Genomic DNA, 24,981 nt, shown 5'->3' with positions numbered 1-24,981 from the left:
CCAAAATGGTTTTCCTTCAGGAAACACATCTAGGGCCCCAACTAGCCGGACATCTAATCCCGAGTTGGGGGCCTCATCAATATGTTACAACCTACTCGAGAAGGGCGAGGGGGTGGCGATCCTTATTCATAAATCACTTCAATTCAACTGTATACATTCCGAAATAGACCCTGAAGGCAGATACATATTACTACATGGAACCCTTAGTGGCAGCGAAATGGTCCTCCTCAATGTGTACGGGCCGAACATAGATGACCCAAAATTTTATGCTGGAATATTCGAGAAATTGGCAAACTACCCGACTGCCCATTTAATTTGCGGGGGGGATTTCAACACCATCCTTGATGTAAACCTAGATCGCACGTCAACAAGGTCTAGGACACTCACCAAGGCGGCACAGAAAATACATCTTCACATGTCTGACCTCAACCTGAAAGATGCGTGGAGAGCGCTAAATCCGTCCAAGAGGGAATACACATTCTACTCCTCAGTACATGACATGCACTCAAGAATAGACTTATGGCTGATTGACAATGAGTTGCTGGGTTGGGTTACAGATACACATATTTACCCCAGGACGTACTCAGATCACTCCCCAATACAGCTAACAATAAAGGCTCCCGGAATCAGGGCATGTAAACCACCATGGAGGTTCAAGCCGCTGGCTCTCCAAGATCTCGTCTATAGAAATGCAATGGCTAGTAATATACAGGAATATTTTGAGATCAATGAGGGAACGGTGTCTAGTCCAGCAATACTGTGGCAGGCGTTCAAGGTTTGCATCAGAGGCAGCTCTATAGCTGTTGAATGCAGAGTCCTGAGGGACATTAGGGGGCAGACTGTCACGACTAGAAACACAGATAGCTGCCTTGCAATCTCAATATGCACACTCCCCCTCAGCGAAAACAAGCGCTGATATTAAAACCAGTCTGGATGAATTCAAAGAAGCAGCGGATCAGGAGATTCGCTATTTCGACAAACCAGTGGCGGTGCGAAGGTATGGGGAAGGTGAAAGACCAGGGAGGCTGTTGGCGAGAATGGTAAGGGGTGAGAGAGGCATGACAACGATACCGTGCGTACATCTACCAGATGGCACAGTGACCACTGACGATCTTAAGGTGAAGAAGGTATTTTATGACTTCTATAAGAAACTCTACTCCCCTCAATGTGACAGTACTGATGAGGAGATAGACACCTACCTATCCCAAATTCCGACAACGCTTCTGGCTGACGCCACCAAGGAGTCCCTCGAGACCCCGATCACAGAGGCAGAGATTGCCGAAGCGATAAAAACGCTGCCCAACGGGAAAGCCCCAGGCACAGACGGTTTGGGAGCAGAATTCTACAAAGAATTCAGCGATCTCCTTGTGCCCAGGCTATACACTGTGGATGGAGGCCTTGAAGAAAGGGGAACTCCCTGAATCAACGAGGGAAGCAGTGATCACACTATTGCTTAAGCAGGGGAAACCACCTGAGGAATGTGGCTCGTACAGGCAGTTGTCACTAATAAACACAGATGCGAAGATTTGCGCTAAAATGCTGGCAACCAGATTAACATCGTTAATGCCATACATGGTACATGACGATCAGGCAGGGTTTATTATGGGCAGATCCACAGCAACCAACATCAGACGATGCCACAAGATTCTAGCAACAATATCCCCAGAGACCCAAGGAGTAGCGGTCTCACTAGATATGCAAAAGGCGTTCGATACGGTTTATTGGCCCTTTTTATTTGGGCTGATACGCAACTATGGCTTTGGCCCCAATGTCATGAGGTGGATTCACGTCTTATACGCTCACCCATATGCCAGGATCAGAATCAATTGCGCTTTAACGGAAGTCCTGGAACTGTTGGGAGGCACTCGACAGGGTTGCCCCCTGTCGCCATTACTGTTCGCCCTAGTGATAGAACCGCTGGCTGACATTCTCAGGGCGCGCTATAGCGCATATGGAATATGGTTGGAAGGCAGGAGACAGATCATCACCTTATATGCCGATGATATCTTACTATATCTTAGGAACCGGGACCGCACGCTGGGCAAAGTATTGGCGGAGGTGAATAGGTTTGGCGGGTATTCCGGATTGAGACTCAACCCTAGTAAATCGGAGGTATTCCCACTCACGAAAAATACAACGAAACCCAGTGACCTATGCGGCCTCATATGGAGCCCCACACATATACTCTATCTGGGAGCATACATAGCGAGGACGGCTCAGCTCACACGAGCGCTAAACTGTAACGCATTGTCTGACTCCCTGTGTGCAAAAATGAAACGCTGGAGCGCCCTTCCTATATCACTAATGGGGAGAATAGCCCTTGTTAAGATGATCATACTGCCAAAACTTTTCTACCTGTTCCACACAGTCCCGGTCTGGCCGGGACGCACACTGTTTTCCAAGTTAAAGAGTGCCTGCACATTGTTCGTCTGGGGCGGGCACCCCAGGCTTAACTAGAATACATTAACTAACACATACCAACGGGGGGGGGCTGGCGGCTCCGGACTTGGAGCTATATTACCTCTCGGCGCAGGCTTACTATGCTGCATACTGGGCCGCTAACTTTATTGACCCGGGGCCGCCCCCACATGGCCAACAAGCTAGAGAATCATTACTGGCTCTACATAAGATGCTGGAACCAGCCCCGAAACACCATAATTCCTTAGACCCCACGAAGGTGACAACCACAGCATGGGCTAAGATAGCGGATATATTTGGCAAGGGCAAGCTGTATCATCCGAGTATGCCGATATGGGGGATCCGCGTTCACCATTCTCTCTCGACGGGGAGGTGGCTATGCACTGGAATTCCAGGGGGATTGCGCAGTGCGGCCAACTGTTCCGGGATGGGCTATTTGCCACATGGGATGACCTAAAGGAAGTAGTGGGGAACACGAATAGACACAAATGGCAGTACCACCAAATTAGAGACACCATGCAAAGGGCCTACACCTCCTTCCCGGAAGAACCAGAAATAAATATGGGGCTGGGCTATATGTTCACGAGCGGGACCCAAAAAGTCACAGCAGCTGCACTCTATAAAATCATAACCCAAACACGCCCGGAAGGGGTCCACCAGTCCAGGACCAACTGGGAACTAGACTTGGGGCAACAAATAGAGGACCACGAATGGTCACAAATATGTATGCTGACCAAAAGTATTTCGTGCAACTCCAGATATAAGCTTATACACTATAAAATAATACATAGGCTGCATTACACACCTGCAAAGCTTATGCGAATCTACCCCTCCACCTCGGGATTGTGCCCGAGATGCCATGCCGAAGGCGCAAATATCTACCATATGCTTTGGGAATGTATAAAATTGAAAGAGTACTGGAGGGAGGTCTGTGCTGCGCTTGATGAGATGGCGGATCTACCTGTCCAGTGGACACCAAAGCTATGTTTGCTGGGGGTGGCGGGGAAGATGAACCCGTTGTGGCGTAAACTATTAAATTTGAGTTTACTAATTGCCAAAAGGGCAATATTGTTGAAATGGAAAAGTGTAACCCCCCCAACTAAGGCAGATTGGGAGAAAGACATGTTGTGGACTAATGACACTGAAGAAATGTATATAGACTCTGTACTACCCTTAGCCAGACCCAGAAATATATGGGACCGGTACAAGCAATACCTTGTGGACAAGGCTACAGCGGAAGAATCAGAATTGGAGAATACCTGATTGTGTATCGTTATTGACGTGTAATTACGCTGGAATGGTGAAATGTATGTGTTTGGCTTGTGTGCACCAATAAAATAAAGTTCAAAAAAAAAAAAAGAGATCCACTTGTGGGGTCCCCCAAGGGGCGAAGATCTCCAAGAGAACTTCCTGAGCCAGCTCCCAGAGACCTTGCCCCCCCCCTTTTTGTTGAAGTAGTGCATGGCCACTGTATTGTCCGTCAGAATCAGGACATTCTTACCCCGCACAGACGTCAGAAAAGCCTTCAGGGCTAGCCTGACGGCCCACAACTCCAACAGATTGATATGGAGTCTGGACTCCGACGGAGACCAACGACCGCTGACCGTCAACTCGTTGGCATGAGCTACCCATCCTGTGAAGGCTGCATCCGTCACGATCGTTACCTCCGGCCAGGGTAGCCAAAATGGAGCCCCCCTTCAACAGATTGCCTTCAACGGCTCACGACAGAAGATCCTGGGCGACCGAGGGCCGCACCTGAACGGGATCGGACATCCTGCCGGAGGACTGCGACCACTGCATCTTGAGCGCCCACTGCAGAGATCTCATCCGCAGCCTGGCCTCTGGCACCAAGAGACTGCAGGATGGCATGAGGCCGAGCAACCTCAAGAACTCGAACGCCGGGAGACTCTGGGCATGTTGAAACTTGTGCACCATCTGCAGAATTTGATGAGCCCTCACCTGGGGAGGCGAACACTGCCCCAGGGATGTGTCCAGCACTGCTCCGATGTACTGGAGCCGCTGGGTAGGTGTCAAGTGGGACTTTAAGTTGAGGGAGAAGCCCAGCCTGTGAAGGGAGTGGCAGGTGACTGACAGATGATCCAGGACTTGCTCGGGAGAGCGCGCCCTGATCAACCAATCGTCCAGGTAGGGTTAGACGTGAATCTCCCCTTTCCTGAGATACGCTGCCACCACCACCATGAGCTTGGTGAAGACCCTCGTGGCAGAGGTCAATCCGAATGGCATGACTCAAAACTGAAAATGCGAGTCGCCAACTGCAAACCTCAGGTACTTCTTGTGCTTGGGATAAATCGGCACATGAAAGTAAGCATCCTTGAGGTCGAGAAACACCAACCAGTCCTGAAGTTGAAGGGCCTGGAGGACTTGAGAGCGAGTAACCATCTTGAACTTGTCCTTCCTCAGGAGCTTGTTCAAACCACGCAAGTCCATGATGGGTCTCAATCCCCCGTCCTTTTTTTGGGGATCAGAAAATATGGGGAATACCATCCCTTGTTAGTCTCCGCTACAGGCACCAGATCTATGGCGCCTTTCTCCAGCAGGGATTTGATCTCCTGCGCAAGGAGCGGATCCTGACTCTTCAAAGAGTGTTTCCCCGGTGGATTGTCGTGAGGCCTCTGCCGGAAAGGAAGGCCGCAGCCGTGGGCTATGATCTCCAGAACCCACACATCTGAAGTAATGGCACGCCATACTACAAGAGGCTGCGCCAGCCTTCCCCCAACCAGAGAACCATGGGACATGGCCTCATGACTGAGCTGAAGCGGCTGCAGCAGTGACTGAGGGCAAAGAGGCAACTGCCCAAGCGGCTTTGGCACCTCGAGTACCTTGTTTTTCACCTCTGGTACTCCTACGTTGGCCCCTTTGACTGGCAGCCCCCCTCGATCTACCAAAGGTACAGTAGTATAGAAAGGAACCTCCCCTCCATTGCTGTCCCCTACGATGAAAAGGCAGAGGTTGACGGACTGCAGCGCTCAACGACTTCGCTGCAGCTTTGGAGGTCTGCAACCTCTCAAGGCTCTCGTCAGCCTTGCTGCCAAAAAGATGTTCACCATCAAAGGGCATGTTGAGAAGCCGGACTTGTACATCAGGAGCAAACCCAGACTTCCTCAACCATGCAAACCTGCGCAGCACGGTGCTCGCCGCCATGGACCGGCTGACACAATCCGCCACGTCCAGACCCGACTGACCGTATTCACATATGGAATCCTTGCCATCCTCTCCTTTGCCTCTGGCTCTTTCCCCACCCCTCTTAAACACTCCATTGTGCATCCTCTCCTCAAGAAATCCACTGCTGATCCGTCATGTCCGGCAAACTACTGCCCAATTTCCATTACTCCCTTTTTGGGCAAGCTCCTGGAAAAGCTGGCCATCTCTCAGCTTAATCTCCATTCTGACTCTGTTGGCTCCCTCCATGACCACCAATGTGGCTTCAGAGCTGCCAGAAGTACGGAAACTGCTCTCCTGAACATCCGTGAAAACCTGCTCTCCAACCTTGATTCAAACATTCCCTCTGTGCTCATCCTACATGACCTCTCCTCTGCGTTTGACACGGTCAACCATACCACCCTACTCAATCGTCTTCGTGAACACCTTGGCATCACTGATTAGGCTCTGGCCTGGTTGACCTCTTTTCTCTCGGATAGACCCTCCCAGGTACAACTTGGGTCCTTCCTATCTTCTATCTCCCGCTCCACATGTGGTGTTCCCCAGGGGTCTATCCTCTCTCCATGGCTTTTCAACCAATACCTGGCAACTCTCGCTTACTGCATCTCAATGTTCTTCTCAACTTTTAGTGCTATGCGGACGACACCCAACTCATTTTCAGGCTTCCTTCAGCCTCCTCCTCTCCTTCCCTCATCTCCGATTGTCTAATCGCCATTCAAAATTGGTGTGCCGCCAATGATCTATGTCTAAATGCCAACAAGACTGAGATCCTCTTTATTGGTACACAATCTCATCCTTTCCTCTCTCTCTGGCTGGCCTCCCTTGGCCCTCCTCCCACCCCCACTTGCGTGGCTAAGAACCTTGGGGTTATCTTTGACTCTACACTTTCCTTCTCCGCACACATCTCTGATGTCTCCAAAAAATCTAACTTTTTACTCAACCTCCTTTGAGGTACTCTACCTTTCCTCTCCTTCCCTCAAAAGCTCACCGTCTCCCAAGCTCTGGTGCTTTCCAGACTGGATTACTGTAACAGCCTCTTCCTAAATCTACCTGACTCCACTCTCCGCCCTCTACAACTAATCCATAACAGGACTGCGAGACTTGTCCTTGGCCTCAAGCCCTGGGATCATATCTCTCCAGCCTTGAAATCCCTTCATTGGCTCCCAGTGGATGCAAGGATTAAATTTAAAACCCTCTGCATTGTCCACAAGGCTTTCTGGGACCTGGGTCCAAAATACCTTCAACTATCCCTCCGTAAATACCTCCCCTCTCAAGCCCTTCGCTCCTCTACTTCAAACTCCCTCAGGGTTAGTCGTTTTGCAAAAAAACGAGCTGGGGGTAGATCTCGGTCTTCGGCTGTTGCCTCCCTTTGGAACAGCCTCCCGGCCACCTTGAACCTTAAGGAAAAACATCTTCGGTTCTGGAAACTTCTCAAGACCTTCCTCTTTGCCTCTGCCTTTGACCCCCTTCTCCCGTGTTGCTCTGTTTCTTCTCATGGCATTGTGCACCTGGCCACCCTCTGTTCTTTCGGGCCCAGGTATCTGCTCATCCTGCCACCCTCCTGCACTGACTCCAGGCCACCATCTGCACTATAGTTCTGTATCTGTACCCATACAGTCCCCCTCCCACGTTTCTTCTAGATTTATCAGATATACCTTTCTGACTTTCACCTGCCACTTGCTGGCTGCACTACCATGGTTTAAAGCCATTATTTATTCTATTTAATATTTATTTATGTTTCCTCTCCTCTGCTTTGCACTTTACACTCCCCCCCCCCCCACCCCACTCCCTGTACTTCTCCCCGATTTTCCTTTCCCTTGCACCTTCTTAAATGTCACTGGGCCTAGTAAGATCGCCGTTTTCTGTTTTTTCTTTGTTCCCCTCCCTTTCTGCCTGGTCGCGCTCTGAAACACTTGTGTACGAGCGTGATATAAATAAAATATCATTTCATTTCATCCTGAACGAGGGCAAGAAAATCATCCCGTTGCTCCCCTTCGGGAATATGTTCAGCCGCCAAAGAAACACAATTCCGCAAAGTGTGAGTGAATCTTGCCAAGGCACAAACGGAGTTGGCTGCCTTTAAAGCCATACCCCCAGATGAAAATACTTTCTTCGCCAAACCGTTGAAGCGCTTGTCGTCCCCATCAGGAGGGATGGTAGGGTATGACGCCTGCTTCGCTGGGGCCGTAGCCGCCTGCACCACCAAACTCTCTGGAGTAGGGTGCGATGACAAGTAGCAGGGGTCACCACTGGCTGGACGGTATTTTTTCGGCAACGACTTACCCACTGCCGGGAGACTCTCCAGAGTAGTCCAAGCCGCCGCCAACCTTCTTTGTAAGGCCATATGAAATGGCAGCACCGGGTCAGTTGGTGGACCTTGGTCCAAGATATCTGTCAGGTCATCCTGCAGAAAATCCACGGGTGGAGCAGACTACCCCAAGTACTCCGTCACCCTCGACATGAGACGCCGGTATGAAGACACGGCGTGTGTGCCAGGCTCAGGCCTACCGAGCTAAACCTCCGGAGAGGTGTCCAGACCACTGGCGTCGTGCAAAGACTGACGCAGGTCTTCCATCTGGCTATGACCAGACAATCAGGAACCTCATGGGGAACAAACCCCTCCACATCAGATCCTTCATCCACCTCCGATATATAGTCCAGAGGCTGGAATAAATCCCTGGATGAGGGCACAGAAAACAGGTTCAAAGACAGGCCTTACTTACTTCCTCAGGGCCTTCCTCGGAGTTTCCACCGTTGCACAGGGTACCTCTGGTAAAGCCTCCACAAAAGGCGTCAAGAGCGTCGAATGAATCGGTGTCGAGCGAGGCGCCGACAGCTTCGACACCGGCTTCGAGGCCGGAGCCCTGAGCGTGTCCTTCGATGGCCTCGGCGCCGATGGCGTCGATGACTTCCTCGGAGGCAGAGCCTCGAGAGAGTCCCTCGAGGGACATGGTGCCGAAGGCGTCAACGTCTTCTTAGAAGACCTCACAGGCTCAGACGGTCTGAAGGGCGTCGAGGACCGGGACCTGGAGCGGGCATGGCTAAAGCGATCCACCTTGTCCGATCGGGACCTCGAGGGCTCCCGATGATCGCACCGACTGCCAGAGCCCAAAGGCGTGTGAGCGGTGGCCCTAGCGCGTTCCCTGCCGGCTTCTCGCGAAGGCACGGACGGAATGGAGCCCTGCGATTCAAAAATCGCCATCATCTCCTTACGAAATACGTCCCATTCCGCAGGTGATGAATGCTTGTTGGGACAAGCAACCCGCCGTCTGGTGGAGTCCTCGAACGAGGAAGGCGACCGGTGACGGCGCTTCCGCGACTGCCTAGAAGAGGCAGAGGAATGGCGGGAACCACTCCGAGACCCCCCGGACCGACGCGGAGAGTCGCCCCTCAAATCGTCCGTCGAAAGCCCAGAGGATTTTGACTTTCGGGGTTTGGAAACCCTACCTACAGATAGCTTCTTCTTCCGCTCCCGCAAGGCCTTCGACGTCAAAGACTGGCAATCATCGCAGTCATCGGTGGCTTGGTCCTCGCAGAGGCACCAGAGGCAGAAGTCATGCGGGTCCTTAAGTGACATCTTGGAACCGCAGTCCCGACACTTCTTGAAGCCCCTACGCGGGGTAGAAGACGACGAAGACACGATATCTTCACAAACAACCAAGTTAAAAGAACCGAGAGAAATCAGAAGAACCGAGGCGCGCTGAGATTCCAAAGCGAACATGTTAGCGGAAAAACTGAACTGAGGCTACGGGCGGCGTGCGTCCTACTTCTAACATCCGGTGATGTCGGCTCGACGGAGGTCCTCGAGGGAGCATATCGATGTCATCGACGCAGGACATTTTCCGAAGCAGCACAGCTGTGGTGATTACCTGTCATAGATGTGGAATACGTCGGAGGACACAATCCCTTCGAATTAATGTTTTAATGTTAGTTGTTGCATGTTACATTTTAATGTACACACTACTCGATTTGTAGATATTTTATAGTGAAATGTTTTTCTTTTTTGGATGTGTAAAGACGCTAGTACGGCTATATCACAATAAATGTAAAAAAATTGCACCAGAGCAATGCCTCTCCAAGGAGGTTGGGGAGGTACCACAGCTTTCACTGGAGGACCCCAAATTCTCCTTACATCTGTCAGAAGCATCACAGAGTTAAAAAAGAAGCAGCCTGGCCCAAGCCGCGCTGGCCACACCACACTTTTGGGTTATTTTCAACCTCATTTAGAATGGATTTCCTTTATTATGTGGATGCCACAGACTATTTGGTCTCCCCTGCTACACTAGGAATACCATTTCTATTCAGGTACAAACAAGCCCATAAGTCTGAGGCCGCCATGGATAGTCCATTGATCACCACAGCTTATTTAGTCCGGTAGGGTTTTCCAGAATTCAGCTCTCCCTTTGGAATGTCTTACATTTTACCACAATAAGCCATTTCACTTCAAGCAGCGTGACTATGCCAGGCTCTTTAAGAAGATGAATCATCCTTGAAGGATAATAGGACTACAGGATGTATAAATGCAGGGACAAAGGTTAGTAAAAGCAGTACGTTTTGTGCTGGAGATAATGCAACTGCCTTTCTCCTTATGTGACTAATGCTCAACGCAATCTTGTGAGGTTTTCCCTTTGGGGTGCAGATGTACACTTTTGGTAAAATGGAGCACAGAAACAATTTTCCCTTACAGTCAAAGCTCTGCAAATATGCATCTTTAATATTTAAATGCAAAGCTGCCCTCAGTTTCAGCATGGATGTGATTTTTCTGTGCCATGTGTTGACTGGATGGAGCGGTTATGCCATCACATTTTGTGTAAAAGGCACTGTTTAGAACCTGCGTTTGTGTGGCCAAAGCAGCAGATTGAAAGGGCGGCAGAATATGTGCAGCAGCTAAAGAGCTTGGTGGCTTGGTAAAGCAGCGTTCTATTACACTGTACACATGGAAACCAGTTCAACCAACAATGGAAGTGATATCTCCAACCATCACTGTCACCAAGTACAAGGTGTAAACAACCTAAGGCGGCTGTGCCACCAATAGGATGATATTGAAACTGGAATAAAGGCAGAAACATGGATATCCTCAGCCAAGTGGTGCAATATGCACTGACACCTCCTCCTGCTTTACTACTCTGGGATGCTGTATGTACATCAATGGATGGGGTTACAGTGATAGTGCTAGCACAGGGAGATGGAGGGCACAAGTACACCAGCGACATGTCTGGAGTAAACCTACTCCATGAAACAAGAGCCCACAGATCTCCGAGCATTCTTGCCGAGGCAGGTGTATGAGATCTTTTGCTGGATTCCCAGAGTTGGTGCATTTGCAACCTGGACCAGCCAGCAATAACCATCTAAAGACAAATAGTAATGACATGCCTGGAAATTGGGGACCGCCACCTACCTCTCAAATAACTATGCACTATTAAAATAATCAAGTAAATTTAGATTGGAATAAAAAATTGCAAGTCTTGGCTAACCTGCCAACTCAAAAGTTCTGACAAATGGCAGGAAAGTGCTGTAATTAAAACATAAGCATGTATGGTACTAAGGGAAAAATAGATATTCATTCATATGTTTTCTTTATGGTTTATACAAACCTTTCATGAAACAGAATGTCAGATAATCCAAGGAGTAAGACATTTATTTAAGGGATTTAAATCCATCCCATGGGAAGAACACAATGTATGGAGACAGAATAAGATGCCTGCCAGATTTCGGTGAAAGCTACGCACAGTTATCTAAGCACTAGAAGGTGAAGATTGGGGGTCTGAGCAACATAGCTGTGCTTATAAGGATATGGTGTTTAGAATGCTGGCAAAGCAGGCATATATTACCATATTGTTCGCAATGGCAACCATATGGAGGTGCCATGCAAGTGCTGTCTCCTAAAAATCTCAGATCAGTGGTTGAACGGCAGAATGTGTACTAGCATAATGCTGACCACATTCTGTTCGTGTTTAACATGGTTTACACATTTCTCATGCCAACAGCAAAGGAAAAGAATAATCGTTGCAAGAACAAGAGAAATCTCATGGCTATTGGTATGCAAATACCAAGTCCACAAAAAAGTGCTTGGCCACAGTTGAGTGCATTCTAATCATTTAGTGATTTTTCCCACATGCATTGTTTATTCATATACTGATTTCAAACCATTGCCCGGTAGAAGGTCAAAGAGAAATAATTCTAACCTGACAACTTTTCCTGCGCTGAAGTTGCTTAGCGGTGTCTCGGAGTATGAATCACTGAGGTCAAGGAGGCTGGCATTACCAGTCTTTCCAAATGGAAGGGTGATCGTCAAGCCAATACAGGCAATAACTTTCTTGACTGAGCCCAAAAGAATAGTACCATTGGCCAGTGAATAGACTCCTGTAAAAAGATGAGTTTAGAGTTACCACAAGCAACACAGACAGATAAGGGCATGAGATCAATTCTGGTCCGGAAATGGTTGTGTAATGTTATCTAGAAGGAGTTGCAACCCCTTTTCTTTTAGTAAAAATAAAGCTACCGATGAGGCTTAGTCCACTAATCTGCAGCCAGGAGTGGGGCACAACTAATGTCACCTGAGCCAATGGATGGCTCATGTTAGGTTTTTCAAAACCACTAGTGGCGTGGGGTTCTGAGAAGCGAACCTTTGTTGATCTGCAAAGCTTTATCACAAAAGTCTAACCAAATAGAATGTGATAACTAGGTTGAGCAGTAATGCGAAGACTAAGGGTTGGTGTAAATTACAGTTAACATACCATAAGGGTTTGTCAAACAATTGATTGCTTACACATGCAAGTATAAAAGTACACTTATTTAACATCACAGAAGCATTAAGATAGAATACTACAAGAAAGATAAGTTAACAGTAACATATAGGGGCTCAACATGGACTAAACACTAGATACATGCTGTTATGAAGACCTAAGGTTGGGGGAAAGATGTTACACCAAATTATCAAAAACCTTATAAAATGATAAGGAAACACCAGTCAACAGTAATTAAACTGAATTAGTCCAACCTAACTTAAGAGCAAGTGTTCCACAGTGTTTAAGGCAACTAACCAGGTTTGCACTACTTTGGTTGGGGGAGGGGTGAAGCTTTCTCCCATGGGACGCACTGGGCTCAAACACAGCAGTTCATTGTTTTGTCAGTGACACAATATGTAAGGGGAACAGGGTCCGGATTCCTATGAACATGCCACTGTTAGGAAAGATTTTCTTTTGCCAATTTTCTCTACATATTTTTCTATGGAACCCCATTCTTTTTGCTTCGCTTTTTACCCTGTCCTGACTTTTTAAAGTAAAGCCTTCAGCTTAACTTATTGTTTGCTCATTTGTTATGGGGAAGCCGACTAGTCCTTCAGACTATCCGTACTGGGCAACTTTGTTTCCCTTTTTAATTCTTGTATTTTTACATTGCACACAACACCTTACATTGCAGTGCAATGGAATGTATTACCCTAGCTTTTTAAGCATGTCAATTTTGGTTACTTTTATACATGGCCAAACACCAGCTGGTGGCAGCAGGTACATTTTTGCATTTTTGGTGTGCACTTTCTTGTTTACCGCATATGGCTAATAAACGTGGCCATTGCCCTAAATTGGCTGCACCATGAAATTTAACTTCTTCTTTGGCTATATTGTAGTTTGGCCTTCTTCCTGCCTTCTCAAGTCAGGAGAGTCCTTATAAAGTGTTAGGGAGAATTCTCATTTCTGTGCAAATTCGCTTCAACCTTAGAGACACCCAGCTCTTTTGCTGTACTTAGGGCATTTTAATTTTAAACCCTGGAGTGAGTGAGACCTTTTTCTCATTCTCTCATGTGTTTGTACCAGATTCGGATGTTGTGTTTTCACTGTTTTTGGAGTACGACACTCCATAGGCATCTGCTTTTTGTACGGCGACACACAGCACCTTCAGTGCAGTGTCACTGAAAAATCCTTTAGATGGCTCATACGGTTTAAATGCCTTTTCTTGTGTGAACTACAGTTCCCAAGAACGGTAAAGTGAAATTGACTTTACTTAACTTTTGTCTTTGTAGGTTCTGCACACACCATCTTATGCTGGGGCGTTACCTAGTAGCGCTTTACCCTACTCACTCATGTAACATTTTGATGTTACCCTCACTACTTAAAATGACTGGTGGCAGTGGGTTAATTTTTCCCACCATTGTGCTTTTCTACCGCAGGCTGAACACTCAGCTGCAGTATAGCACCTGTGGGTGACCGTTTTGTCAAAATGCTCCCCCTCCCCCCCCCCATCTTCTTTTTTCGCCATTTTCTGTTTCTGAGATCTTTCTTGGCGTTTACTCTGTGCGTTGTGACAGGTTTCAGCCGTTTCTTTGTCTTGCCTTTGGCAGGCTCAGCCCTGAAGCCCGCCTCTGGCTCCAGTGTGTCTGGAAGGACAGGATGTGAGGGAGAGTTCCGTAACTCCCCTGTCCTTTGTCTCTAGGAATGCCTGAATTAAACTAGTCCTGATGTGCTGCTGTGTGATTTACAGCCTAGGCTGTGCATGAATGTAAGAAATCTGCTTAAAAGGTGAGGGTTTTGGAACTACAGTCAGAATCGACCACTGGGAGAAACACCCGACGAAGAAACCATGAACAAAGCTTGCTGCAAACTCCTGGACCTTTGAATTGCCCGTTGAAACCCTGCTGCTGTGCTGAACTCCTTTTTTCACTTCGACAGAGAAGCTCCGGATGGAACACCTTCTTCCCTTGGGTTAGTGGGACCAACTAACCCCGAGACGAAATCCACAGGACCACCATGCCTAACTGACAGTGCCTCCCCGTTGCTTAGGAAGCCCAATGCCAGGGGTCGAGTGTTCGTAGTAGAGTGCAACGTCTGCAGCGGAACGAATCCGGCTAGATGCTCCAGTAGTCTCCCAAGGACACTCGAGAAGCTAGACCTCCAGATCCAAAGTCCCCTCACCAGAGTGCAGGACCGAGGGAGCAATATCCACAACGGTGCTGTGTGCTAAGCGCTGAAACCGCGAATTGCCGCTGAACCGAAGAGAGCTGTAGCTGCCGACTACCTCCCAAGTACCACTGCAGGAGCCCGCCAAACGTCCCTGCGCTTGTCACCACGAATGATGCTTAGGAACAAGGGTCTGCACCACTGTAGCAAGACAGAATCCAGCTAGGCCACTCCTTCAAACCAGAGGTACGGTTTAGGTTTGGGGTACTTACCTTATTGTCTTTTAGCCATGCTCTTCTCCATTGGAAATTTCATTGGCTTACCTTTTAGAGTTGATTTCAACTCCCTTTTCACAGGCTTAACAGCTTGTGACCTTACAGGTGATTTATTTGAAAACTCTAACTTTGTGTAATACATTGCTCTAAGAAGTGTATCAGATCCATAGACTGTGTCCCAAATGACTTTGGCTGTCCTGGCTCCCTGAAGACTCTTCTAGTCCATTGACTTTGATACCATTTGTCCCTCATAGGTGGTAGCTTGTTGTATACTGTTACTGCCGGGAAAGGCTTATCTAGATTTAATTGGAAGATTTAGTTGTTCTCACATATACTGAGAAACTGTCCAACCCTTTTCCTTCCCTAACCTTTCCTTTCTGCAACCTCAGAATCTGCAAAGTTTACTAGTGTGATATATAAATGCCATTACTGTCCTTATGATTGAAGTTACCTTAGGGTGTAGGAATTGTGTAAGAAGCATAACCAAAGATGATCCACGAACTTGTTTTGATTCTGAAAAGTAATTTTAAAGTATATTCACATTGTTACAACGAATTGCCTTTTTAAAGAATGCTTATTTAAAAATGGATGTTATTAAATAACTATTTATAACAAACTTGGCTACTTGTTTTTCCTGGATTTCATTTGTACAGCTCTACAGCTCACATGTACCCCTCTTGAGATGGGCTTTGCTGCTCAGTCACACTACCAACTTGTGTAGTACAGACCTATACCAATAGGTGGGTTACCTTATACCAAGCAGATAAGTGTTGTGTAGTCTCACACAGTGTGACTGCATCAATTCTTACCCAACACAAGGTCATGCACCTACCCGGAAACGCTGCTGCTTTGCCAGACTACTGTGCCTTTGTTTGGCCCAGGAAGGGGGCAGGGATGGTCTAGTCCCAGTCCACGTCACTGGATCCAGTAATTCTGCTACTGGGGCAGATGTGAAACGAGTAGTTGTCTGTGATTGGACAACTACTGGCTGTTTGAATGGTGCAGATCTTGGTGGGCTTCGACGTGCTTTCCGCTTGAATTTTGGACAAGAGGACAACTCTTGCAGACATTCTTCAAATCTATGTTGGAGCCAAGAAACCCTTCAAGAAGAGCAGCCCTTTGAGGACCCAAGGACGACTTCTGCAGCAGACCAGCATCCCCACCAGAGATTGGCACTGTGAAGCCCTGTTCCTCTACCTGATCGCCAAAGACCCTTTTTGGTGCTTCAACCCTTGTACTAGTGGGATCAACTAGTTTTTGTGCCTTCTTGAGGATCCAGCCCCTTAGAGCCTTCAGGTGTCCATGGACTAACTAGTTCCCTTGTGGGCAACATCGCCAGAATCGTCGATGTTCCACATTCAAGCCCGGAACTTTAGTGGTCACCAGCTTGTGCCATAAGTCACCTCCCGCGGTATTTTCAGTTTCCTAGCATTAAAGGAACCTGTCCTGGAGGTGCTTCTTTGACTGTGACTGGAAGGACCACCTTTCGTCGCCTACAAAGAGTGAACGTCGCTGGAACTCGCCTTCCTACATCCCGTGAAGTGTCCCGAAAAGGTCTGCATCGGTGGAATCTGCATTTCTTCATCGACCTGGCTTGCATATTGCAGTTGCACGCGACCTAAAGAATTCTTGAAGCTGCAATCCTTGGGCACCTCTCACTGGAACAAAGGATGAAGAGCGTGCTACCAGCATCCCCCAGTCGACCCATCATGATCACTGGGAAAATCGGAATCAGGAGTAGTAAGCAAGCATACCGTGCCTGTCCCTCTGCATCCTCCATAGGATAACATTGGGTGCAAAGCCCTTTGTCTCCAGTCTCCCTCTTACTTACTTTTGGTAGTCGAACCTGGGTCAAGTATCCTGCCCCTGGGTTATCCTTGAGTCTGGAAGAGAGAGAAGCACTTACCTGTCTTTTGATAAATTGTTGCTGAACTTTTAAATAGTTTTAAACTATTCTGAATCACCTCCACAAGTCCATTGCATCCCTTTAGAGAATACATACCTGTAAGAAACCTTCTGTTGGAACCTGTGACTTTTGGGCATACATCTTAGGGATAGACTTCTAAAGAAGTTTTTTTTATCTATCTACCCCATCCTATTTTGGAGGATATTCTGAGGTCCCCGCCCCTTTTTAAACAAACACTGAGAGTAACAAGACTAACTCTCAATCATCATACTGGACATATCCTGTTAATCGGGTCAGGCGAAGTCAGGCACTTGACTTCAATGCATACACCCGATACTAATAAGTTCTCCTCACACCGATAAAAGGCAACACCTAAAGACACACTTTGAGCAAGGCTACTGGAGCAGAGCGATGGAACCAGCGGACGAAAGTAACAGGTCGAAAACCCCAAAAGTTCCCTACTGGAGGTTGTTGCCTCCGACAGGCCGCGAAAGACACATGGAGGAGGCCAGATCCCACAAGTGAAGACTGCATTGTATTTCAGGGACGCCAGTGACCCTCCCGGGTGAACGGCAGAGTTGGGGAGGCGACATCAAGCCTGTGGTACTAACCTTGACTCGTGAATGGGAAATCGTAAAACCAAGAGAGAAAAGCACAGAGCCGGTGCGAATTGGCAAGCGACCGGAGAGACCAGTGTGTGATAAAAAAAAGTTTGAAGTGGCACTATTGTATACCGCTGTGAAATCAGCAATACAGAGTAACGGAGTGGTCTGGCAAAAGGAAGTAGCCCACTAGAAAGTCTCTGTGAAAGGTACATTGTTTGTAGCGATAAAAGTGAATGAACTGCAAAAGCAAAATAAGGAAAATTAACCCAGAGAGATTGGGAGAGTAAAAAGCTGGAAAGTGAACTTTGAGTCGAAGTGGTTCTGCAGAGGTCTGTAAAGAAAAACACACATTTGAAAGTCTTCGCTAACCAAAAGCGGTCTGAGCCCGATTGAGGGAGACCCGAAGTGTAAAAAGTGCGGGAAGTGAGCCACTTGCCAGTATTTTTTAACTTTGTTGTGAAAGGTCTGATCCCGACAGGGGGGGACTGGCTTGAGGTCTGAGCCCGACAGAGGGGGACCCACGTGAACATTTTGTTGAAACATTATTTGGAAGTAGAAAGAGACCAACGTGGAAGGCTGGGCGGGCCTCGATCCAGGTTTTGGAACTGTTATGGTACTGAGAACCCGAGCCAGAGTGTGTCATCCTGGCTACAAGGACCGCTTTACTCTGTGTGTGGTCTAATGCAGGGAGGAGAGCGAATTCAGCTACCTTTATTATTTTGAACACTGATTTTTCCTTTGCATACATTTCCACTTTATACACTGTTTGTACAACAGATAGGGCAGGCATTAGGTTTTATAAACATAGGCCATTTTGATTAGACAAACTCTACTAGGACCGTTTTATCGTTTGATGGTCGAGACTATTCCCATTTTAGTTATATGGCAAAATAGGAGTTTTCCAAACCCCCACAAATTCAATAAAGATTTTACAACTTATACCTATTGTATTAGTGTCATACTGGTGATACCAGGTCTCCCAACACCACCCAAAGCACTTTATAAGACTATCCTTGGACAATACAGAAACTCCAATTCTTAGGATAAGTATGTACAACTCAAGGTTATGGTAGTGTAGCAGAGCAGCCAGGCTAACCTTAGGAGGGAGAGAGGGCTGTAGGAAGATACAAAGAACTCGTAGAATACATTTGTTCCAAAGAAACACTTATACACTGACATTGTAATAATTATGGAATACATGGATACATTACTCACCGTAATCGTATTTCTGATGCTTGTATCTGCTTAGATTCATATGCTGTGCATAGGCCGACATCTAGTGGAAGCTGCAGAGTATTACAGTTTGTTTTTCAAAACTCAAAAAGGGACGAACAGGGCGTGCCAGTAATACTATCCCTAGTGTGACGTCCCCTGTACCCATGATCCCTCACGCATGTAGGACCCTCAGATCGTATTTTTTCTGACATGAGGTAGCATGAGGAGTAGCGTGAGTACAGAGTATCCAAGCAGATAAGATAGAGAAGACCTCAAGCATCCATGCGCCTTCTCTCAGAGGGGAGGAAGGGCAGGCGCATGTGAATCTAAGCAGATGCAAGCATACAAGCACCAGAAATACGATTACGGTGAGTAACGTATCCCTTCTGATGTTTGTGAAATCTGCTTAGATCACATGCTGTGCATAGATTAGCGAGCAGTGTAAGGAAAAGGTGGGATGTGAGAAGGGTCATGAGCGAACAAATGTCTTACAACCGCTTGTCCCACTTGTGTATCTATCTTGGAATGAGTGTCAATGCAGTCGTGCTGAGTAAAGGTGTGAACAGAGCTCCATGTAGCTGCTTTGCAAATGCTGTCTAAGGGGACATTTGCAATGAAAGCCAAAGTGGCTCCAGTACCTCTTGTGGAGTGGGCCCTTGGCGTAAAAGGCTGTGTTTTATCTGAAAGGGACTAGCACAGTTGGATACATCTGACTATCCACCTAAAGATGGCATTTTTAGAGATGCGATCTCCTTCTCTGCCTGGCGCTATGAAGACGAACAGTTGATCTGTCTTTCTTAGCGGTCTGGTCTTGTCTACATAGTAGAGGACCACCCTCCTCACATCTAGTGTGTGGAGTTTTACCTCAGCAGAGCTCTTGGGTTGCTGGAAGAAAGCCGGTAGCTCAATAGAATGGTTAGCATGGAATTTGGAAATGAACTTGGGTGAGACCCTAGGGTGGGTGCGTAATACCAGTTTGTCCTTATGTATAGTAAAGAAAGGATCCTGCACTGACAATGCTTGGATTTCACTGACCCTTCTAATGGAAGTGATAGCTACTAAGAAGGCAGTTTTAGAAGTCAGGTGTTTGAGACTAGACTTGTGCATGGGCTCAAAGGGTGGTCCCATGAGCTTAGCGAGTACCACATTAAGGTCCCAACCTGGCGGTGGGTTAGAAATTGGAGGGTGGAGTCTCTTTACCCCTTCCATAAATGCTTTGACGACTAGTACCTTCCACCATGACACCTTGTTATGGGAAGTGGTGTAGGATGACAAAGCTGCCAGGTGTACCTTTAGTGAGTTAAACACTAACCCTGCATCCAGTAAGTGGAGCATATAGGTTAGAACATTAGAAGGAGTACAATCAACGGGGCTGATTTGCTTATTCTGGCACAGAATTACGAATAGTTTCCATTTATCATAGTAACAGTGTCTCGTGTTCGGTTTTCTTGACTCTTTCAAGATATGCATACATCTCTGCAGTAAATTGAGATGTCCGAACTCTATGACTTCAGGAGCCATGCTGCCAAGTTCATCGAGTTGGGCTGAGGATGCACTGTTAGCCCCTCGTGCTGGGAGAGTAGGTTCTACCGGCATGGCTGTTTGATGGGTTCGCACATCACCAGTTTGCGCAGATGTGGATACCACGATTGTCTCGCCCACATAGGAGCAACTAGGATGAGCATCATCGGTTCCCTGTGGATCTTGTTCACCACTTTCCTCATCAGAGGGGTTGGTGGAAAAGCGTATGCAAATATCCCTGAACAATTCATCCATAGGGCGTTCCCTTTGGAGCCTGGCTGGGGGAATCTGGATGCGAAGTTCGGGCATTGCCTGTTTTCGCTTGTGGCGAATAGGTCTATAGTGGGGAAACCCCACTGAGAGAAGAGGTCTATGACATAATCGTGGAGTCGCCACTCGTGTTCTTCTGGGAGGGTATCTCTGCTCAGAGCGTCTGCTAGCGAGTCAAGTTCCCCCGGAACGTGTTGAGATGACAGGTAAATCTTCCGTTTGAGTGCCCATTTCCAAATTTTCTGGGCAAGCTTGGACAGATTTTGAGAACGAGTGCCACCTTGTTTGTTCAAGTAAAACATTGCAGTCTGGCTGTATGTTAAGATCTGCACTGACTGGTTGGATAGGAGGGGTTTGAATGCCCGAAGCGCTTTGAAGACTGCCAGAAGTTCTAGCAGATTGATGTGGTTCTGAGCCACTGTGTGAGACCAGAGACCCTGAGCTGTGTGGTGAAGGTAGTGAGCTCCCCACCCCACCAGGGAGGCATCTGTTGTGACAACGGCTTGTATCTCTAGATCGTTGAAGGGTTTCTCTTGCCCACCAGCGAAGACTCTGTACTAGTGTTGGCGAAACTACTAGATCGTCCCACTGACCACTTGCCTAAGATCACTGTTTCACCAACCATTCGTGCATGGGTCGCATGCGCAGGCGCGCGTGGGGAACCAGGTAAAGATGCCATCATGCCTAGCAAACGCATAGCTTTGCGCACCCTTATTTGGCGACCGGCCTGATATTGCGGAATTTGAAGCAACAAATTTCAAATTCTTTCCTCTGATGGAAAGGCCAACACCTCTTGGGTATTTAAGACAGCTCCTAGGAACTGTTTTGAGGTGCTTGGCACCAGGCTTCACTTTTTCTCATTGATTGAGAAGCCCAATTGGAAGAGGAGGTAGATTGTTCTTTGGATGTTTAGTCTGCAAATTTGGGGGGACTCCGCTGTAATGAGCCAGTCGTCCAGGTAAGGGTACACTGGAGTTGCCTCCCTGCGTAGGTGCGCCGCCACCACCGCCAGTACCTTGGTGAATACCTTTGGAGCTGAGGCTATTCCGAAGGGCTGCACCTTGAATTGGTAGTGCTGGTTGTCTATTTGGAAACGCAAGAATCTTCTCTGCGCTGGGAACATTGAAACATGAAAATAGACATCTTTCATATCCAATGTTGCCATGTAATCCCCTTTTTTAGTAGAGGGATTACCTCTTGTAGTGTAGTCATGCAGAATTTTAGTAGCTTGACATACTTGTTTGCAGGGCGCAAATCTAAATACTGGGCGCATTGTCAGATCTTTTTTTGGCACAAGGAAGTAGGTTGAATAAATACCCCCGTTTACCTGGTTGACCGGGACAACGTCCATGACGTGCTTTGCTAGCAGAACGGCGATCTCCTGGAGGAGGATCTTCTGATGTTCCAGCGAGTGTACACTTTGTCGCGGAGGATGGTCGTGGGGGCTCCCTAGCAACTCTATGCAGTATCCTCCGGACACTGGACAGCACCCATCTGTCCGAAGTGATCCCCTCCTATGCGTGGGTGAAGGTGGAAATGTGCCCCCCTACTGGGGATGCATGGGAGAGGACCCAAAGCGGAACATCACTGCTTGTTGGGTGGCGTACCACCTCTGGCTGGGCTGCCTCTACCCCGAGTGCGACCTCTACACTGCCCTCTGTGGTAGCCCTGTGAGGATTGGTTGTTACCCCATGAAGTTCCCTGGTTTTGGTAGTAATTGGAACCCCTTTGGGAATTTTGGCCCCGAAAGCAGAGAAAATTGTTGTTACCCCTCTGTCCAGAGGGTTTGTTGGTGAGTTGGCCATGAGATTTCAGGGTCTCGTACTCATCCTTTGCCGTTTTTAAAGCTTCCTCAACTGCCTTGCCAAATAGTACATTCGGCTCCACAGGCATATCTATAAGGGTTGCCTGGGTTTCAGGTTTGAAACCTGACTGTCTAAGCCAAGCGTGACGCTTGATAACAATGCCCTCAGCGATTAACCTCCCAGCATTATCCGCTGCATCTAAAGTTAGCCTTTACATGCAGCCTGACACAGATCTGCCTTCTGCTGCCACCCGAGTCAACTGGCTCTTTAAGGAGTCGGGTGCGGAGGAAACCAAAGCGGACACTTCCTCCCACTGATGGCAATTGTATCTTGCCAAAAGGGTGGCACTGTTGGTAATTCTTGCCTGATAGGCAGCAGTGGAGGCAACTTTCCTTCCCAGGCAATATAGACGTTTGCTCTCCTTATCAGGAGGTGCTTCCAAAGAAGCAAGCCGGTGCCTGCCCTCTTCCTGGTGGTTGTTACAACCAGGGAATCAGGTTTTAATTGACCCCTAATGTACATGGGATCAGAGGGGGCGGCGCAGAACAATTTCTCGACCAGCTGATTAACCGCTCGAGTGAGATTTGGGGTTTGCAGCGAGGGATCAATTCTGCGCTGGATGGATTTTAGCAATGGGATAGCCTGAGTAATGGCTTTCTTATCCCCTATGGTTTCTTCAGCAAAATCCCTGTCTTCCTGAACACCTTGTGTGTCAATACTAAAGTGGCCAACCTCCTTAGCCAGCACCTCATTAAGGAGGGGCTGGTTGTCTACAGGCGAGTTATGCACCGGGGGGTCTTTAGCAACCGTGGAGTCAATGCTTCAGCTTCATCATCCTCCTCCTGGTCTCCGTCATCCCCATAATAAGGGTCACCCGCCTGGTCATCAACATATTGAGGCTCTGTTTGTCGCAATATGAATCAGGGTAGTAAGGCTCTACCACAAAGGGGTCTGTGACCAAGCCCTGGAAAGAGGCGTCTGAGCGGAGTCTTTTAGTAGGGGGTTGAGAGGACCCAGGTGTTACCTTGGACCCAAAAGGGGCAGAGGCAGGAGGGGTGCTAGAGTAACTACAAAAGTAGTTCGGGTCCTTTTCATAAAAGTTAGCCATGAATTTTAACCTTTTCATGACCCTATCAATGTCTGCTGAGCCCCACTCTTTAGAGCTAGGAATAATAACTGGTTCTGGTTCCTCATCAGTGTCCATATCCTCAGTGGGAGGATACGTTTTGTTTTTGTGGTAGGTTCTGAAGATGTCTTTTTGTGTTGTTTATTCCCTCCCCCATGGTTAGAGGAGTGTTTCCCAGAGATTTTAGAGGCGGGATTCGAAGAAGGATGTTGAATCTCGGGTGTACGGTCAGACGCATCATGTCTAGCCTCTTGAGGGTGTCGGGCGGTATCGTCATCCAGCGATCGGGCATCAGGGACTGTTGATCGGGCGACACCTTTCTCAACCGAAGACGGTTGGGCCTTTCCAAGAGGCGAACGGGAATGCCCAGAGGACAAAGATTCGTTGGACCGCTCTCGCGGTGTCGTCCGGTGCCGATCGCTCGACACGTGTTGATTCACGGCCAGGGCTGGTGTGCTAAATGGTGGTAGAATGTGTAGCGCTTTGGCCGCCGGCCAGTCCTTCGGGGTCGGGGGCCTGTTCGCGGGTGTCCGAAGTCAACCCTCTGCCCTCGCCGTCCGATTCGGCGGCATTGCTGCCATCGCTGAATGTCCCCTCCACGTCCATGGCCTCTAGGTTGCTTGGCGTAGTGGACCTAGCGCTTAGTTGAGAGTTCCTTATGAGTCTTCGGCTCATGGGAGACACAGATTGCACGGAAGGTGCTTATCCACCCAGGGAAACTTCCCATTACATTTAGGGCCGAATTTGAATGGAGTACTCTCCATATGCTACAATATGGCAGCGGGCGAGTGTATATATATATATATATATATATATATATATATATATATATATGAAAGGGGGAACAAAAGCCTATATGACCACCCCCCACTCTCCCTATTGTATAGGGCCGATGCCAGAGGCCTTCCAAGGACCGGAGTCCGTCGTGGCAGTCCTCGACGGTTGATTTCTCCGATCTTCATCCGGCGTCTGTCTTTGGTGTATGGTGGAAGGGGAAAGGAGAAGTATTAACGGTAATTGAACTATAAAACGGCTCATCGCCGAAGGAACTCTGCAACATACGTCCGACTAGAATGGCGGAAAAAAACAAACGGAGGGTCCTACACGCGTGAGGGATCATGGGTACAGGGGATGTCACACTAGGGCTAGTATTACTGGCATGCCCTGTTAAACGTCCCTTTTCGGAAAACAAACTAATACTCTGCAGCTTCCACTAGATGTCTGCCTATGCACAGCATGTGATCTAAGCAGATTTCACAAACATTATTTATATATATATATATAGATATATATATATATATATATATATCCACACACACACACACACACACACACACAGAATTATTTAGAAAAATAAGCACCACTACAAGTCAAACACAATATAAAAACCCACACAATACTTCTGGTGAGTAAACCAAAATATATAAACACATTTAGAATGGCAGTATGCAATTCAACATCAGCAAACCCTATAGGTAGCAAACTATTTTTTTTTTATTTCATTGGAACATTTAGTTTCTTTTTTACAAACTTTTATTACAAAACACAACAAAAGTGACCTCATCAAACTTTGTATGCTATACTCCAACCAACAATCTGAACTCTTCACAAAACTAACAACCAACATACCTATTCCTGACAACCAACATCAAACGACAACAACAAAGTCCAACAGTTCTTATCCACAATACGAAATCTATCACTCGGACAATTATAGCTTAGTTCACACTCGAATATTGTCAACTACTCTACATCTTTCTGCAAGG

At 47.7% G+C, this 24,981-nt stretch overlaps 1 protein-coding gene across 1 annotated transcript in view; it reads right to left on the bottom strand.

The window, feature by feature from the left end:
* Window positions 1-24,981, bottom strand: part of PDCD11 (programmed cell death 11) — a 1,291,633-nt gene that overhangs the window by 332,090 nt on the left and 934,562 nt on the right. Inside the window, exon 25 of the mRNA XM_069611704.1 lies at window positions 11,784-11,961. Coding sequence (XP_069467805.1) covers window positions 11,784-11,961 — 178 coding nt within the window. The remainder of the gene's footprint in view (window positions 1-11,783; window positions 11,962-24,981) is intronic.

Source organism: Ambystoma mexicanum, chromosome 8, assembly GCF_040938575.1.
Source record: "Ambystoma mexicanum isolate Mex_15411 chromosome 8, UKY_AmexF1_1, whole genome shotgun sequence".
Lineage (NCBI taxonomy): Eukaryota > Metazoa > Chordata > Amphibia > Caudata > Ambystomatidae > Ambystoma > Ambystoma mexicanum.
Note: the sequence above shows the minus strand (reverse complement) of the source record. Positions and strands in the feature narration are given on the sequence as shown.